The sequence below is a fragment of the Pleurodeles waltl genome, chromosome 7 (genome assembly GCF_031143425.1).
Source record: "Pleurodeles waltl isolate 20211129_DDA chromosome 7, aPleWal1.hap1.20221129, whole genome shotgun sequence".
In the NCBI taxonomy this organism is placed as follows: domain Eukaryota; kingdom Metazoa; phylum Chordata; class Amphibia; order Caudata; family Salamandridae; genus Pleurodeles; species Pleurodeles waltl.
This window is the reverse complement of record NC_090446.1, coordinates 544192403-544210893: the sequence shown is the minus strand read 5'-3', so window position 1 is coordinate 544210893 and position 18491 is coordinate 544192403. Positions and strand designations below refer to the sequence as shown.

Sequence of the window (18491 nt, the reverse complement as noted above, 5' to 3'; positions counted from 1 at the left end):
GATTGGATTGGAGTGGGGCGGGGTGGATTGGATTGGAGTGGGGCGGGGTGGATTGGATTGGATTGGAGTGGGGCGGGGTGGATTGGATTGGATTGGAGTGGGGCGGGGTGGATTGGATTGGATTGGATTGGAGTGGGGCGGGGTGGATTGGATTGGAGTGGGGCGGGGTGGATTGGATTGGATTGGAGTGGGGCGGGGTGGATTGGATTGGATTGGATTGGATTGGGAGTGGGGCGGGGTGGATTGGATTGGATTGGATTGGGAGTGGGGCGGGGTGGATTGGATTGGATTGGATTGGATTGGATTGGATTGGGAGTGGGGCGGGGTGGATTGGATTGGATTGGATTGGATTGGATTGGGAGTGGGGCGGGGTGGATTGGATTGGATTGGATTGGATTGGGAGTGGGGCGGGGTGGATTGGATTGGATTGGATTGGATTGGATTGGATTGGGAGTGGGGCGGGGTGGATTGGATTGGATTGGATTGGATTGGATTGGATTGGGAGTGGGGCGGGGTGGATTGGATTGGATTGGATTGGATTGGGAGTGGGGCGGGGTGGATTGGATTGGATTGGATTGGGAGTGGGGCGGGGTGGATTGGATTGGATTGGGAGTGGGGCGGGGTGGATTGGATTGGATTGGATCGGATTGGATTGGGAGTGGGGCGGGGTGGATTGGATTGGATTGGATCGGATTGGATTGGGAGTGGGGCGGGGTGGATTGGATTGGATTGGATCGGATTGGATTGGGAGTGGGGCGGGGTGGATTGGATTGGATTGGATCGGATTGGATTGGGAGTGGGGCGGGGTGGATTGGATTGGATTGGATCGGATTGGATTGGGAGTGGGGCGGGGTGGATTGGATTGGATTGGATCGGATTGGATTGGGAGTGGGGCGGGGTGGATTGGATCGGATCGGATCGGATCGGATTGGGAGTGGGGCGGGGTGGATTGGATCGGATCGGATTGGGAGTGGGGCGGGGTGGATTGGATCGGATCGGATTGGATTGGGAGTGGGGCGGGGTGGATTGGATCGGATCGGATTGGATTGGGAGTGGGGCGGGGTGGATTGGATCGGATCGGATCGGATTGGATTGGGAGTGGGGCGGGGTGGATTGGATCGGATCGGATCGGATTGGATTGGGAGTGGGGCGGGGTGGATTGGATTGGATTGGGAGTGGGGCGGGGTGGATTGGATTGGATTGGGAGTGGGGCGGGGTGGATTGGATTGGATTGGGAGTGGGGCGGGGTGGATTGGATTGGATTGGATTGGATTGGATTGGGAGTGGGGCGGGGTGGATTGGATTGGGAGTGGGGCGGGGTGGATTGGATTGGATTGGATTGGATTGGATTGGATTGGGAGTGGGGCGGGGTGGATTGGATTGGATTGGATTGGGAGTGGGGCGGGGTGGATTGGATTGGATTGGATTGGATTGGGATTGGGAGTGGGGCGGGGTGGATTGGATCGGATTGGATTGGGATTGGGAGTGGGGCGGGGTGGATTGGATTGGATTGGATCGGATCGGATTGGATTGGGAGTGGGGCGGGGTGGATTGGATCGGATCGGATTGGATTGGGAGTGGGGCGGGGTGGATTGGATCGGATCGGATTGGATTGGGAGTGGGGCGGGGTGGATTGGATCGGATCGGATCGGATTGGATTGGGAGTGGGGCGGGGTGGATTGGATCGGATCGGATTGGATTGGGAGTGGGGCGGGGTGGATTGGATCGGATCGGATTGGATTGGGAGTGGGGCGGGGTGGATCGGATCGGATCGGATTGGATTGGGAGTGGGGCGGGGTGGATCGGATCGGATTGGATTGGGAGTGGGGCGGGGTGGATCGGATCGGATTGGATTGGGAGTGGGGCGGGGTGGATCGGATCGGATCGGGAGTGGGCGGGGTAGATTAGATTGGATCTGATCGGATTGGGAGTGGGGCGGGGTAGATTGGATTGGATTGGATTGGGAGTGGGGCGGGGTAGATTGGATTGGATTGGGAGTGGGGCGGGGTAGATTGGATTGGATTGGGAGTGGGGCGGGGTACATTGGATTGGATTAGTAGTGGGGCGGGGTAGATTGGATTGGATTAGTAGTGGGGCGGGGTGGATTGGATTAGTAGTGGGGCGGGGTGGATTGGATTGGATTAGTAGTGGGGCGGGTACATTGGATTGGATTAGTAGTGGGGCGGGGTACATTGGATTGGATTAGTAGTGGGGCGGGGTACATTGGATTGGATTAGTAGTGGGGCGGGGTACATTGGATTGGATTAGTAGTGGGGCGGGGTACATTGGATTGGATTAGTAGTGGGGCGGGGTACATTGGATTGGATTAGTAGTGGGGCGGGGTGGATTGGATTAGTAGTGGGGCGGGGTACATTGGATTGGATTGGTAGTGGGGCAGGTTGGATTGGATTGGATTGGTAGTGGGGCAGGTTGGATTGGATTGGATTAGTAGTGGGGCGGGGTACATTGGATTGGATTAGTAGTGGGGCGCGGGGTACATTGGATTGGATTAGTAGTGGGGCGGGGTGGATTGGATTGGATTAGTAGTGGGGCGGGGTACATTGGATTGGATTAGTAGTGGGGCGGGGTACATTGGATTGGATTAGTAGTGGGGCGGGGTACATTGGATTGGATTAGTAGTGGGGCGGGGTACATTGGATTGGATTAGTAGTGGGGCGGGGTACATTGGATTGGATTCGAATGGGGCAGATTCGGGTGGGTTAGGGTGTAGTGGGTTTGACTGGAGCAAGGTCGAGTGTGGTAGACTGAGTGGATTAGAGTGGGGTAAATTGTGGTAGATTGGAGTCGGAATAGACTGCAGTGGAGCAGATTGTGGTAGATTGGAGTGGAGTAGGTTTGGGTATAGTAGTTGTGTGCGGTAGACTACAGTGGAGAGAAATGGGGTAGAATGGTGTGGGGTAGATTAGAGTGGGTTTGGGTAGATGGGGTAGATTAGAGTAAAGTAGATTGGATTGGGGTGGATTGAAGTGTAGTAGTGTTGATTGGGGTAGAATGGACCACGGAGTGGTATAGAGTGGACTGGGGTGGATTGATGTGGAGTAGATTGTGGAAGAGTGGAATGGGGCACATTGGAGTCGAGTTGATTGGTGGGGTAGATTGGCTTGGGCGAGGGTAGATTGAGGTGGAGTGGGGTAGACAGGGATAGAGTGGGGTAGGATAGGGTGGGGTACATTAGAGTACCAAGGAGTGGGGTAGAGTGGGGTGGGGTTGTGTGGACGGGAGTGAGTTAGATTTGAGTGATTTGGAGTGGGTTGGGTTAGATAGTGGTGGGTTAGATTGGAATGGGTTGGGTTAGATTGGAATGGATTGGATTAGACTGGACTGGACTGGAATGGAGTCGAGTGGAGTAGATTGGATTGGAATGGAATAGATTGTAGTGGGGTAGATTTGGGTGAAGTGGACTGGGGTTAGATTGGGGTGGACTGGGGGTGGAGTGGGGTAGATTGGGGTGGAGTGGGGTAGATTGGGGTGGAGTGGGGGTAGATTGGGTTGAAGAGGAGTGGGGTAGATGGTGTACACTGGGGAAGAGTGAAGTCGGGGTAGTTTGGGGTGGTGTAGATTGGAGTGGGGTGGGTTAGGTTGGTGTGGCTTGGAGTGGGTGAGGGTTGGTGTGGGCTAGAGTGAAGTAGATTGGAGTGGAGTGGGATAGATTGGGGTGAAGTGGAGTGAGGCACATTGGGGGAAACTGGGGAAGAGTGTGGGGTAGATTGAGAAGGGCTGGGGTAGATTGGGTGGATTTGAGTAGGGTAGATTGGAATGGAGTGGGGTGGGGTAGCCTGGAGTGGAGTTGATTGGGGTTGATTGGGGTGGGATTGGAGTGGGGTTTGATTGGAGTGGGGTATAGAGTGGAGGGGGCTAGATTGGATTTAGATATAGTGAAGTGGGGTAGATTGTAGTTAAGTGGGGCGGGGTTGAGTGGAGTGGGGTGTAGTGATGTGGAGGAGTGTGGGGTAGAATGACGTAAAGTTGAGTGGCATTTTGTCATGAAGTGAGTGGCATAGAGTGGAGTGAAGTGGATGGGAGTGGTGTGTTGTAGAATGGCGTGGCGTAGCATACAGTGGAAGAGCACAGAGAGGAATACAGTGGCATAGTGTGGAGTATGCATGGTTTGGTAGCGCGCTGTTATTACAGATACATTTTCAATTGAAATGACCATTACATTTACACTGACATACGGTTTTACTACACACAAACAATATTGTGTGGAAAGGTCATCACCTAGTGATATTTGTTTCCACTGCACTTAAGAATTACCAAAAAGATGAGCTTCATTTGTACTTTCGTAATTCTTATGTTGCATGTTATGAAAATCTGAAGTGCAATATCAGTATTAGCTTAGTCAACTATTGAGAACAAGCTGGTACCATATCAACTTGTAAAGACACTAGGATCCCTTGAACATTTAAATGTAGATTATTTTCTTCAAGAAGTCTAGGGTGATGCACCCTTGATTTTTCTGAGCATTGTGTTCCGATATGAAGACAGGAATATATCATCGGGAGACAGATTACTCAAATGTTAACATATTATAAGCACATTATCAATAGTGCCTAAACAAACCTTATCACAATCCTATAGTTAGGCAGTGAGGGCTGAACGTCTAAGCCACTAGCTTCTTTAAGCCTGGACTCAGTCTGTCCTGTTTCCCCTTAGCAGCTGGGCAGCAAATAACCTCTTTATTAGCTTAATATTATAGTCATCTTTGTTTCCTGAAACATCACTTCATTATATCTTCCTAATGGTCTTCAAATTTTTTTGCAGTAGAGATATATACATATTCCTCCAATGTTCCAGTAAAGAAATGACTAATTAGCAGATCACGCACACATTGGGGATGAGCTACAGAATATTCATGTAAATGTTTGACCAATTTCACCTAATTTCTGACCTATCAAAATCGCTTTTACAAATAGAATCGTCCATTCAGAAAATCACTATCTGCAAAAGAGTCATTGTTATCGCATTACAGCATCTGTTACCCCCTTGCAGCTCATCAAAAACTGTGAGAGATAAAAAATAAGATTTTTCTTTGAAAAGAGCAGCCCTATAAGATTGTTCCTCGTTTTAGAGTCAAACTCCTTTCTCACAGATAGATTCTTGTTTTTAAGTATGAGAATTCCCAGTAGGGGGAGTGTAGCTTACTAATAGGTCATAGCCATTAACCTAGATCGAGTCGGAAAATGACAGTATAATCTATAACAATTTATGAAGACATTGAACTTTAGATGACCTATCGAAGAGACGATAGAGTCATAACTTACGTAGATAAGCTTAATATATTGCTCGTAATTTAACTACACTGCATCATTTCTAGAATCTGGCACATATTAATGAAAGGTTCCTTCACTCTGTATGAAAAGAATTTGTGGGAAAGACTTGCCAGAAAAAAAATTGTTTATTTAAAAAAATATAGCAGCTACAATGTTATCTGCTTTGCAACAGTTGTGCCGAACAACGATGGCTGGGTATGAGACTGCACAAATTGTTAATTTGCAGCTTTACAAATTTCACATTCATAAATAATTCAGGTTGAGCATGATGTTGTTCTGATTTCCTGAGTTTAGTCATTGCATGCTTGTACTTATTAAGCCTTTCAACCCTTTTCTTTAATCTTATATTTGTGTTTTATCTTATTTATTTCGGAGTTATTTGCAGCTAATTAATCAGATTCAGAGATGAGTTACGTTGGAATTGGAAGCCTCAACTGCTATAATTTTTTGTTTACCCTGCTTTTTGCTCCATATAGTAACTATATATGCATAGAGATTGCCCGAGGAAAAGGACTTCCAGCCCCTTCTAGTTCATCATTTCCTGGCCTATTTTGCACAAAACCAACTACCATGGACATGGGCCTTTCCTATTTTTTTCCCTCCTCCAAAGCTGAGATTGGTGCACTGCTTTCTGTGTTAAGGGGTTGTGTAACTCTGCATCCTCAAGTGAGCTGGTCTCAGATGGAAATAATGTGAGAAATGGGCAGAAGAGCTCAGTAGCTAAAACATAGCATGTATGGTACAGAGCTGATCAATGTTCACATTGGTGGGCACATGTGAGAATAGCCATGATTCGGGGCTAGAGGCGGAGAGCTTAGCTCCAGGGGAGGGGATGTGGAGCCATTGTAATGGTTTACTAATTGGGATGCTATTTACTGGTTGATAGGATTGAGTCCAACCATGCCATCAAGTGAGAGTGGACAGCCTGAGAAATATCTGCAACTAAATCATGGCATGAATGTATTCTTGGGTCTGTAGCTGTATGGTGTGCACTTTGGTTGAGTACATGTGAGTACAACTCTAATGTAGAAGTTATAGGCTGGAAGCAGAGTTCCAGAGGAGGTTGGTGTATTTGTAAGTGATCTGTAAAAGAGGGTGGTAGCATGTCATGTCATGCATCCCATTGAGAGGGATATGTCTGCTGTGCTGTCCAACCTGTGGTTTAATACTCTTGGCATCAGGAGTGCCCGGTCACTGACAAATACAGTCTTTAGTATTATGATTGTAACACAATCTTCATCTCTTTATAGGAATACTTCTATATGTGCCAATTAATCGGAGTCAAAATCGTCTCGGAGGGAGCGCATTGGCCCAGTGTTACTCCCAGCTTGGAGACACCTGCCCGGACCTGGATTATCCAGGAGTACTTGCTGCTTGCTTTAATGTCACTCAAAACTTGCTACAAGGTAAGGCAGTCCACAGTCCACTGACTGTCTGAGTATGGTGGATAAATTATTTTAACTTTGAAAGTTTTTAGGTGTAATGGTTAATCCAGTATTGTAGACTTTTCTCTGATCTGTTCGGCATCAGTTTCCTGTTACTGCATGGCTCAAGTCTTCGTTGAGATGTGGAGAAGTATTTCACTCAGTTTAGTGAAAGCAGCAATTAATCTTTACGGCAAGTATGCTTTTTGTGATGAGTTGCACTTTACTAGCATGTTTGTGGGTTCACAGAGAATCATGATAGACTGTACCCTATTTGTGCTAGAATCCTACTCCTTTTCCTGGAGCCCTCCCTTGGTACACATGGGTCTAGACTTCCTTCAGCAATTAAAAAAACTAAAAAGGGCTTAACTGTATGCATCGCCACACACCTGATCATGCACACCTTATGCCTTATGTACATTAGTTCTCTTTTCTCTGGCTGTGAATATTGACCAACATTGTGTTTATGTTCTGTGTTGAACTTTCTTTTTAATGTCACTTAAAAAAGTTTGAGCCTGAGATTTTCCTTTGAGATTAACCACATAGTTTAACTACAAGGGTGCTCAGATTCTTAAGTTGTTTGAAATACTTGTTTGGTCCTGCAGACTTCCAGCAATGTGTCATGTTCCTGGAAGGACACACAAACAGCCTTTATTAGGCAAGGAAAATCTATCTGTTCTTGTACTCTGAACACTGAGAGTCAAGTTGTAATCTAAAAGCCACAGAACCATCTTGCCTTGTGACCTAGGCCCCCGGGGTTAGCCTTGTCATGCAGTATTTGCCGAATAATATGCTACCAAGAACACTTTTAATGTGCCCTCTCTCCCATCGCTTGAGTTAAGACTGAGATGATGCTACCTAACCGTGCATTCATGTGTGAGGTGCTGACTATAATTAGTTCTCTCATTTCTGGAACTGAGGTGCCAATTCAGCTGTATACATTCTCTGTACCAGTCAAGAAGAGGGCAAGTGGCCGCCATTGCAGAAGAGTTTCAATACTCTGCAGTTACCTGAAAGGACTACTAGTAAGTTGTTCCAGGAGCAGTAGAAAAGCATTAGGGTCATTATACATATGTTTTGGTAACTTGTATTTGCCATGTTGATGCAACTCCTGTTTCTGTCTCTCACTGGGGTAATGTTGCTGGCACACAATCTGTAAAGAAATGGCTCCCTGTTGCAGTTACCCCCCACTTTTTGCCTGATACTGATGCTGACTTGACTGAGAAGTGTGCTGGGACCCTGCTAACCAGGCCCCAGCACCAGTGTTCTTTCACCTAAAATGTACCATTGTATCCACAATTGGCAGACCCTGGCATCCAGATAAGTCCCTTGTAACTGGTACTTCTAGTACCAAGGGCCCTGATGCCAAGGAAGGTCTCTAAGGGCTGCAGCATGTCTTATGCCACCCTGGAGACCTCTCACTCAGCACAGACACACTGCTTACCAGCTTGTGTGTGCTAGTGAGAACAAAACGAGTAAGTCGACATGGCACTCCCCTCAGGGTGCCATGCCAGCCTCTCACTGCCTATGCAAGTATAGGTCAGTCACCCCTCTAGCAGGCCTTACAGCCCTAAGGCAGGGTGCACTATGCCATAGGTGAGGGTACCAGTGCATGAGCATGGTACCCCTACAGTGTCTAAACAAAACCTTAGACATTGTAAGTGCAGGGTAGCCATAAGAGTATATGGTCTGGGAGTTGTCAAACACGAACTCCACAGCACCATAATGGCTACACTGAAAACTGGGAAGTTTGGTATCAAACTTCTCAGCACAATAAATGCACACTGATGCCAGTGTACATTTTATTGCAAAATACACCCCAGAGGGCACCTTAGAGGTGCCCCCTGAAACTTAACCGACTGTCTGTGTAGGCTGACTAGTTCCAGCAGCCTGCCACACTAGGGACATGTTGCTGGCCCCATGGGGAGAGTGCCTTTGTCACTCTGAGGCCAGTAACAAAGCCTGCACTGGGTGGAGATGCTAACACCTCCCCCAGGCAGGAGCTGTAACACCTGGCGGTGAGCCTCAAAGGCTCACCCCTTTGTCACAGCCCAGCAGGGCACTCCAGCTTAGTGGAGTTGCCCGCCCCCTCCGGCCACGGCCCCCACTTTTGGCGGCAAGGCTGGAGGGAACAAAGAAAGCAACAAGGAGGAGTCACTGGCCAGTCAGGACAGCCCCTAAGGTGTCCTGAGCTGAAGTGACTCTAACTTTTAGAAATCCTCCATCTTGCAGATGGAGGATTCCCCCAATAGGATTAGGGATGTGACCCCCTCCCCTTGGGAGGAGGCACAAAGAGGGTGTACTCACCCTCAGGGCTCGTAGCCATTGGCTACTAACCCCCCAGACCTAAACACGCCCTTAAATTTAGTATTTAAGGGCTACCCTGAACCCTAGAAAATTAGATTCCTGCAACAACAACAAGAAGGACTGCCTAGCTGAAAACCCCTGCAGAGGAAGACCAGAAGACAACAACTGCCTTGGCTCCAGAAACTCACCGGCCTGTCTCCTGCCTTCCAAAGAACTCTGCTCCAGCGACGCCTTCCAAAGGGACCAGCGACCTCTGAATCCTCTGAGGACTGCCCTACTTCGACGATGACAAAAAAAAATCCCGAGGACAGCGGACCTGCTCCAAAAAGACTGCAACTTTATCCAAAGGAGCAGCTTTAAAGACCTTGCAATCTCCCCGCAAGAAGCGTGAGACTTGCAACACTGCACCCGGCGACCCCGACTCGGCTGGTGGAGAACCAACACCTCAGGGAGGACCCCCGGACTACTCTACGACTGTGAGTACCAAAACCTGTCCCCCCTGAGCCCCCACAGCGCCGCCTGCAGAGGGAATCCCGAGGCTTCCCCTGACCGCGACTCTCTGAAACCTAAGTCCCGACGCCTGGAAAAGACCCTGCACCCGCAGCCCCCAGGACCTGAAGGACCGGACTTTCACTGCAGAAGTGACCCCCAGGAGTCCCTCTCCCTTGCCCAAGTGGAGGTTTCCCCGAGGAAGCCCCCCCTTGCCTGCCTGCAGCGCTGAAGAGATCCCTTGATCTCTCATTGACTTCCATTGCGAACCCGACGCTTGTTCTAACACTGCACCCGGCCGCCCCCGCGCTGCTGAGGGTGAAATTTCTGTGTGGGCTTGTGTCCCCCCCCGGTGCCCTACAAAACCCCCCTGGTCTGCCCTCCGAAGACGCGGGTACTTACCTGCAAGCAGACCGGAACCGGGGCACCCCCTTCTCTCCATTATAGCCTATGCGTTTTGGGCACCACTTTGAACTCTGCACCTGACCGGCCCTGAGCTGCTGGTGTGGTAACTTTGGGGTTGCTCTGAACCCCCAACGGTGGGCTACCTTGGACCAAGAACTGAACCCTGTAAGTGTCTTACTTACCTGGTAAAACTAACAAAAACTTACCTCCCCCAGGAACTGTGAAAATTGCACTAAGTGTCCACTTTTTAAATAGCTATTTGGGAATAACTTGAAAAGTATACATGCAATTGAAATGATTCAAAGTTCCTAATGTACTTACCTGCAATACCTTTCAAACAAGATATTACATGTTAAATTTGAACCTGTGGTTCTTAAAATAAACTAAGAAAAGATATTTTTCTATAACAAAACCTATTGGCTGGATTTGTCTCTGAGTGTGTGTACCTCATTTATTGTCTATGTGTATGTACAACAAATGCTTAACACTACTCCTTGGATAAGCCTACTGCTCGACCACACTACCACAAAATAGAGCATTAGTATTATCTCTTTTTACCACTATTTTACCTCTAAGGGGAACCCTTGGACTCTGTGCATGCTATTCCTTACTTTGAAATAGCACATACAGAGCCAACTTCCTACACAATCCATTGCATAATTTTGCTCTAAAGCCTTTGTGAATCACACTAGTGACCCTGTGATGACCCCTTAACCTGCTACAGGTTACTGTATTCTTAGCCTAGCATAATTGGATTCCCCTTCAATCCTGTCAGAACCACAGCCCTAGAATACCTGTGACACACCTTAATGGCCTTCTTTAAAGTCCTTAACTAATTTGTACTTTAGATAAGTTGTTGCATAGTCCAAGTGAGAAGATCCTCCTACTGTGTTGGTCCCTCCTCACACAGACAGCCTCTTAAGCCATTGGTAACCACTTCCGACTTAAAGCAAACACAATCAGACTTAACTTGAACACAACTGCAGATTCTCTTTAGTGGAGTATTTTAAGCAGTCTGGTGGCTATTATCCTACAGACGTTTGGCATGCAATCACAGGAATAAATATGTGATCCCCATGCTGAAGTAAAGTATATTTGCCATCTTGCCCTACAAACCGGACCTAAAGTCATGCATCCCCATCCAGGGTGACTACTGAAAGTAGCGCAAAGGTGTGTGAAAGGATTCGTTCTTGAGCATTTTAGACCAAGGTCACGGGTTACATAGATTTACTATAATGTGGCTCTTGTACTCAGACAAACAAGTAGCCCATCTAGATTGACCAGATGCTGTTTCCAAATGTCTGATGATCTTTCTCCATCACCAACTGACAGATTTGACCACTGACTCATTGAGGTGTTTGATGTGGACTAAAGTCTTCTTAGTGCACCGTCATGCAGGCTGATTAAGCTATTCAAAGCATGATAATGGGAACTTCCACTTACCTTTTAAGGCAAAAATCCTTCCTTTCCTCTCCTCTCTGTTTTAACATTCTGGAAACTCCTTCAGCTTGTGTGTACTCTACTCCATTGATGTCCTGACTAAATACAAGACAGGATCACCCCAATCTGTTTATTACTGGCAATGATTCTCTGGGGTTTATATCTTACTCATAATGTCGGGCCCAGAGAGCTCTCCATGCAAAATTTACAAAGAGATGAAAATGTTTCCTTGCATTAGAGCTGATTTTCCTTCTAAGCAAGTCTTTTGAGACTCTAAGAACTAGAATTAACTCACATGAAATTTAGTACCCTTAAATCTAAAAGGGCAGCTCAGGACTTTGAGATAAGTGGACTCACACTCACATTTCCTCCATCTCAGCAATCAACAGTAACCTATTGTTTCCTTCACATCCCCATGGTGTACATCTTCTCCCAACTACAGGAAATAAATTTTGCAGCTGTTAGCGGAGGTGACAGGTCTTCAGCTGGTGGTAGGGAGTGCCCTTATTATGAAGCTGAGCAAAGCATAGTCTCAATTTTCGAGACTGCTGTCCCTATACTGTCAAAACCTGAACACATTTTAATAAAATGCTGTTATTAGTCCTCAGCTGTTTATAAACTTTTAAAGAAGAGGACAGCCTCTATGCCATAGACTTGCGAGCTAATGTAATTCACGTAGCAACCACAACCAAATTTCTTGTGTTGGAACAAGTGGCCCCCACTCCCAGTTTCCATCCCTCCTACACTGGATTGTATTCTTAGCTGGTAGATGTATCTACTTCCGGAAGTTCTCTTCGATTGTAAGGAGAATTTGGTCTCCCTAGCTATAACTGATCCGGAAAATGCTATGGACCACAAAAAAGGTCCATCAGACGTGCACAATCTGTAGCTCAGAACTAAAGTTGATAATGCTATTTTCTTGTGTTAGCAAGAAGTGCACTGATGTATATAGCCTGCAAGACGACTATGGTCTTTGTAAGCACACAGATAAGCGACTCTGTGCCACCTGGTTGTAGAAATGTGGTTTGGAGTCCTGGTGAAGATCACTATTTACCTGGACACCCACATACTCATAAAAGAGGCCTGCATATTTGGATATGCCCCACCCTGTTTCTCTGTCTGGATGTGGTTGACTCTGTCTATTGTTGATAGGGATTCCTTCAGATAACCTCTTAACAAATAGTCTGGTCATAACTGTCCTCATTCCATTACTGATTGGGGCAGGCCTCCGAGGGAATGCCTTTTTGATTCACCAGAAAGGTCTGTGTATACACACTTTTCTTCCAATGCCACTTCAGCCTGGGATGATCTGCAAGTTCAGCTGAAGCTCTCCTTGCAAGATGACCTTTTTTGTTCCATTCTGGTACACTGCACCTTGATTCTCAGACTTTATGATCCTGGAGTGTCTGCATCCTGAGCAACTGACTTACAGGTACACTCACTGGGATCTCTATGGAAAATGTTGTTCTTATTCAAGTAACCAGAAAATGTTTAATCAGAGAACAAACATGAAACAAATGATCCACTTTCTGCACTAGGAATTAAATAAGGTAAGCAACCTCAACATGTTCTAACATGTGTTCTTCCTCTGGCCTGTTTGGGCATTAGTATTTTAATGGAAAGCCTGTAGCTTGGTCACTGTTGCTGACAAATATCCCAGCTGAGAACATTTTCTTGCAGAATTAATTTACCAAGAATCTTGACTGAATCTTTTTAAGCTAGCCAACAAAGTCTCCCCTTCTTTGAAATGGGAATGTCTTTAATGTTTTGACACTAAAGCTGTTTAACGTAATTGGAAGCTCTGGATTTAAATTAGTGACATGGCAAGCAAGTTCAGTCCTTCTTACCTGAAAAGCGAAATGCCATTGTCCACAACGATCACATCCGTGAAATTGGAAATGTGTGTTGTTTTTCACTACGTTTTGTGAAACTTTCCTGAATATAGTAATTTATCTTCCTACAAATTTCTGCCCCTCACTTCTGAGGCAGAGCAAACAGTCGACCTCCTAAATATCATATTTGAGGTTCTGCTGACCTTTTACATTGCTTCCCCCAGAGAGATTGTCATTTTCACCAGGGATATCCAATACAACATTCATGAGTCAGAGCCAGTTCCTGACTATTAGACATAAGCATATACTGCTATATGCCTCACACATCCTTGGAATATTAAGCTAGAGATGTTGGTTTTAGGTCTGATGATTAGTTTGATCAAGCTAGACTACACACACTTTCAAATTGATCTGGTGATTGAGGCCTAACATTGACATGCATTTTGCTCACTAACTAAAACATGTAGTAGTAAGTCATACAGGTATAAATGGTGGATATATTCTGCTGCAGGACTTCTCACGAGCTCTGCCATCCTTAGGTGCTAAGTTGCATACTTTAGTTTCTTCTTCAAAAGGAAATGATGTTCCCCTGGGTGTAAAGTTGTGGCAGAAGTTTGTAAAACTACTTCGCCCCATCAGGAGAACTGACAGAGAACACCGAAATTAGTCTGATTTGAGGTGGGGTTGGGAGAGAAATGTAATGCCTATGAAATCCTCTGCAGTGGTCAAACCAGCCTTTTGCAGGTAGTAGTAGATGTAGCCAAGTCCTCTCAAAAGCAGTGGGGTCAAATAATTGCTAAAAGTGTGCTATAGAAAAAAGGCTATATCGGGTGGGGGACAGAAGAAATGTAATGCCTATTAAATCATCTGCAGTGGTCAAACCTGCCTTTTGCAGGTAGTAGATGCAGCCAAGATCTCTCAATAGCAGTGGGGTCCAATAATTGCTAAAAGTGTGCTATAGAAAAAAAGGCTATATCGGGGGCAGAAGAAATGTAATGCCCATTAAATCCTCTGCAGTGGTCAAACCCCCCTTTTGCATGTAGTAGATGCAGCCAAGATCTACCAACAGCTGTGGGGTCCAATAATTGCAAAAAGTGTGCTACAGAAAAAAAGACAGTATCAGCATTTTTTTTTTTTAGTAGAGCACAATAAACCTACAAGGTTGTATTGCTGAGAAGATGACATTGATAAACACAGCACTGTTAAATTTCTGAACTATTTATTGCAGGTAGTTTAAGGTTTGTCTGAATCAAAGCTCCATTTTCCAGGTGATCAGGCTGGTGGGCAACAAATTCCCATGCACAAGGGCTGTAGAAAATGGGAATGTGTATCTGTGCTGGTTGGGTAGGCAGATCAGCAACGTGGAAAGTTGTTTTGGATGAGGAAAGATATAGAAAGATGAAATGTGAAAGCACGCTTACAGCATGCAAGATGAACTCTGCAATAAAAATAACTAAATAGGGGAAACAACGTTCCAAGTCACTTTAAGAGTGTGAAATATTTTGTAGTGCACCAACATGCCTTAAGGCTGGTTTCATTAGGGCTTGTGACCAGAAATGTAAGCTCTGCATGTCAGCTTTGAAGACACAATGCAGCTCAAGGTTACAGATGGCAGAGTAAAAGAATAAGAAGTCATGCTTTGAAGCATCTCATTGGAGAGGGAGTAAGCATTCTCAAATGTTAATTGAGAAACCACTGTCCCTTGTATTCTCAATCCATAAATTTGCAGACCCTCAGAGGGTGTTTCTTGCTGTACATCTTTGAAAATTGCAGGTGTACTGCTGACCTTGCCTGCCCATGCAGAGAGGGAATCAGTTGGCAGATGATGGACCTTTATTAGTAGAAACGAAACATTACTACCAGGGAACTAGCACACCGACACTGGAAGTAGTCATGGGGTATGCTGCCCACCAGGGGTAACTAGGACAACAGCCCATAGTGCCCACTCCTGCACTCATTTCATGTAGCTCCCTTTTTGCACTATATGCACTCAAAACATTGTGCATACCACACACAATATTTGGAGTGCTGACACCAACCATTCATATTTCTTACTCTGCCTATATCATCCACACCTTTTACATAACTCATACTAGGCTTTTCACTCGTATCGCTTCTGCTACTCGTTCAGACCACTCAAATAACTCAAACCAGTCATAGCCCTTCCGTCATGCTCACAACTCCTGTTTCTCGCACCGTGCATACCATGGGCCACTTCCCACAAGTACACAACTTGCATCACTCATAACAGGCACATTACTTGCTTCATTGACATCACTCATAATACTTGCGTTGCTCACACCAATCACATCACTTGTGTCATTTATGCCTTTCTCAGTATTTACACAACTTTGACCATTCATCATTCACATTGCACACATCGTTGACCACACATGCAGTGTATATCACTCAACATTCCTACCACTCACATCACTCATACAATTCACATCACGTCTGTGACTTGTCATTCATAACTTTCACATCACCCACAGTGCTCATATTACTCGCGCCAATAGCACCAGTCACACCATTGTCACCAGGCATGACTCATATTATGCACATCACTTACAACAGTCTCAGTACTCACATCACTGTTAGAAATGGGGTCTCTAGTTGACAGTGGTTTGCACCCTGTCCAAGTATGGACCCTCACTCTAGTCTGGATAAGGGAGCCACGCAGCTGAGATAACCCCTGCTCACCCCCTTGTTAGCTTGGCTCAAGCAGTCGGGCTTACCTCCGAGGCAATGTGTAAAGTATTTGTACACACACGCAGAAACAAAATGAAAACACCATAAAAGTACTCTATACCAGTTTTAAAAATAACCGATATCTCACTAAAACAAGACCAACATGACAAAAATCCAACATGCACAGGTAAAGATACGAATTTTCAAAGATTAAATTCATTATAATACTAAAACACAATGGCTCCAACTGGGGCTATCACAACATTTTGACAGAGTTGTTCCCAACAGTCCGACGCCACTCGCAAGGGAGTGTGGACTGGTCACGGAGTACAGTACTTTTGAAAACGATGAAACAAAGACATTGCTGGAGTCTGGGAGGTCAGGAGTCGTTGGAGCCGGTGTGGCGTTGGGTTCTTACTGCTACTGGGGAGGTGAGGTGTCTGTTCCTCACTGCTAGGCAGGGGAGGTGGTGCGTCGGTTCCCTGCGATTGCAGGGAAGGTGATTCAGTGGCGAGGCGTTGCTTCCTTCGGGTTCGGCGTGGTCGATGAATCCAACAGGTCAAGACGCGAGGCGTCATCTTTGCGGTGTCACAATCACACCACGCGGCCACAAGTGCTGGGGCGGAGTCGCAGTTAAGTGTCCCAGATGTCGGAGACATGGAACTCAGGACTCACGCTGTGGTGGGACTTTGGAGGCGGCGGCGGCTGCAAAGTTTTCACTCAGTGGGGACCACGTCTCTGGTGCAGGCAGCTCCTCGGAGTCTATGTACTTGGTCTCTTCTTGGTTTTACCAGAACTCTCTCCCTAGGGCCCACGGACTGGATTTGGCACCCCTTGGCAAGTCATGACTCTCAGGAAGCAAGCCCAGGTGCAAGCAGATGAAGTCTTTGATGTGCCTGAGACTTCTAACAGGAGGCTAGCTCAGCCCAACCGCTTTTGGAGCAGGATGTAGAAAGCAAAGTCCAGTCCTTTCACTCCCAGGACAGAAGCAGCAGACCAGCACAGCAAAGCAACAGGCAGAGAGGCAGTCCCTCCTACAGCATCCATTGCTTCTTCGTGACAGAATGTCCTCAGTCCAGAAGGATTCCAAAGTTGTAGTCTCAGAGGTCCAATGCTTATACTCATTTCTGTCATTAAAGCAGTCAAACCTCAAAGGAAAGACTTTGTAGAGCACAAGACCCTGCCTTTCCTGCCGTGGCCTCAGACCCACTCAAGGGGGTTGGGGACAGCTTTGTGTGAGGACAGGCACAACCCTATCCAGGTGTGTCAGCTCCTCCCACCATTCTAGCCCAGGAACACCCATAAGGATATGCAAGGCACACCTCGGCTCCCTTTGTGTGACTGTCTAGAGTGAATTCACAAACCGTCATCCTGACCCAGACATGTATTCCACAGACCGTCAGAGAGACCGAATGGTTAAACAAGAAAATGCCTTTTGAAAGGGCATTTTCAAACTTATAATTTAAACACCAACTTCACTTGAAAATGTATTTTTAAATTGTGAGTTCAGAGACCCCCAACGTCCATATCTCTTTCTGCTCCCAATGGGAAATTACAATTAAAAGAAATGTCAAGGCAATCCCTATGTTACCTATGGGAGAGACGTGCCTTACAATAGTGAAAACCAAATGTAACAGGAATTCACTATCAGGACATGTAAAACACACCAGTATATGTCTTTCCTTTTTAAATACACTGCACCCTGCCAATGGGTCTGCCGTGGGCCTACCTTGGGGGTGACTTACAGGTCATAAAAGGGAAGATTTGGGCCTGGCAAGGGGGTGCATTTGCCAGGTTGATCTGGCTATGGAAAACTGCACACACAGACACTGCAGTGGAAGGCCTGAGACATGTTTACAGGGATACGTATGTGGATTGCACAATCAGTGTTGCATGCCCACTAGTAGTATTTGATTTACAAGTCCTGGGCACACCTAGTGCACTTTACTAGGGACATAAAAGTAAATCATATATGCTAATTATGGAAATACCAATACAATTTGGACAGAGAGCACTTGCACATTAGCACTGCTCAGCAGTGGTAAAGTGTCCAGAGTCCTAAAGTCAACAAAAGCAAGTCAGAAAAATAGGAGGAAGAAGACAAAAGGTCTGGGGATGACCCTGCATAAAAGGGTCAGGTCCAACAATCACACACAGTACTTAGATCGAGTATGATTTTCTTTATGAGGCTAGTTCTCTCATCTATCCATTGTTTGCTGCAAACTCCAGAGCAGTACCTGTCTATCTATAGCATTAATGACAGTAACACTGACTTAAAAATACAACACACTTGTCACAATTTACTTGTTTCCTTAAGCACACTAAAACACCTCTTTTGAAGTATTAGGCTGTTGGTTGCACTGTTTGCATCCCCTTCACGTGCTTATTTGATTTAGGGGGTTTGTGTAGCACTCACATTACATTGCCTCCAGGCACTTTTCTAGAGCTTCCACTGGGTAACCTAGGAGACTTAGTCCACATAATTGAATCATCCATGAATTCTGCTTAAGTGCCAGAACTGAAACAAGTTTAAAAGGCCTGGCCAGTGCATCTCCTGTCAGTAAGGAAATGCCTCCTTGGCATGGTTACCCCCTGACTTTTTGCCTTTGCTGATG

At 46.3% G+C, this 18491-nt stretch overlaps 1 protein-coding gene across 2 annotated transcripts in view; it reads left to right on the top strand.

Annotated features, from left to right (window-relative positions):
• Positions 1-18491, top strand: part of PFAS (phosphoribosylformylglycinamidine synthase) — a 546904-nt gene that overhangs the window by 366903 nt on the left and 161510 nt on the right. For both annotated transcript variants that reach the window (XM_069244293.1, XM_069244295.1), the window contains one exon: positions 6542-6697. In XM_069244293.1, coding sequence (XP_069100394.1) covers positions 6542-6697 — 156 coding nt within the window. The remainder of the gene's footprint in view (positions 1-6541; positions 6698-18491) is intronic.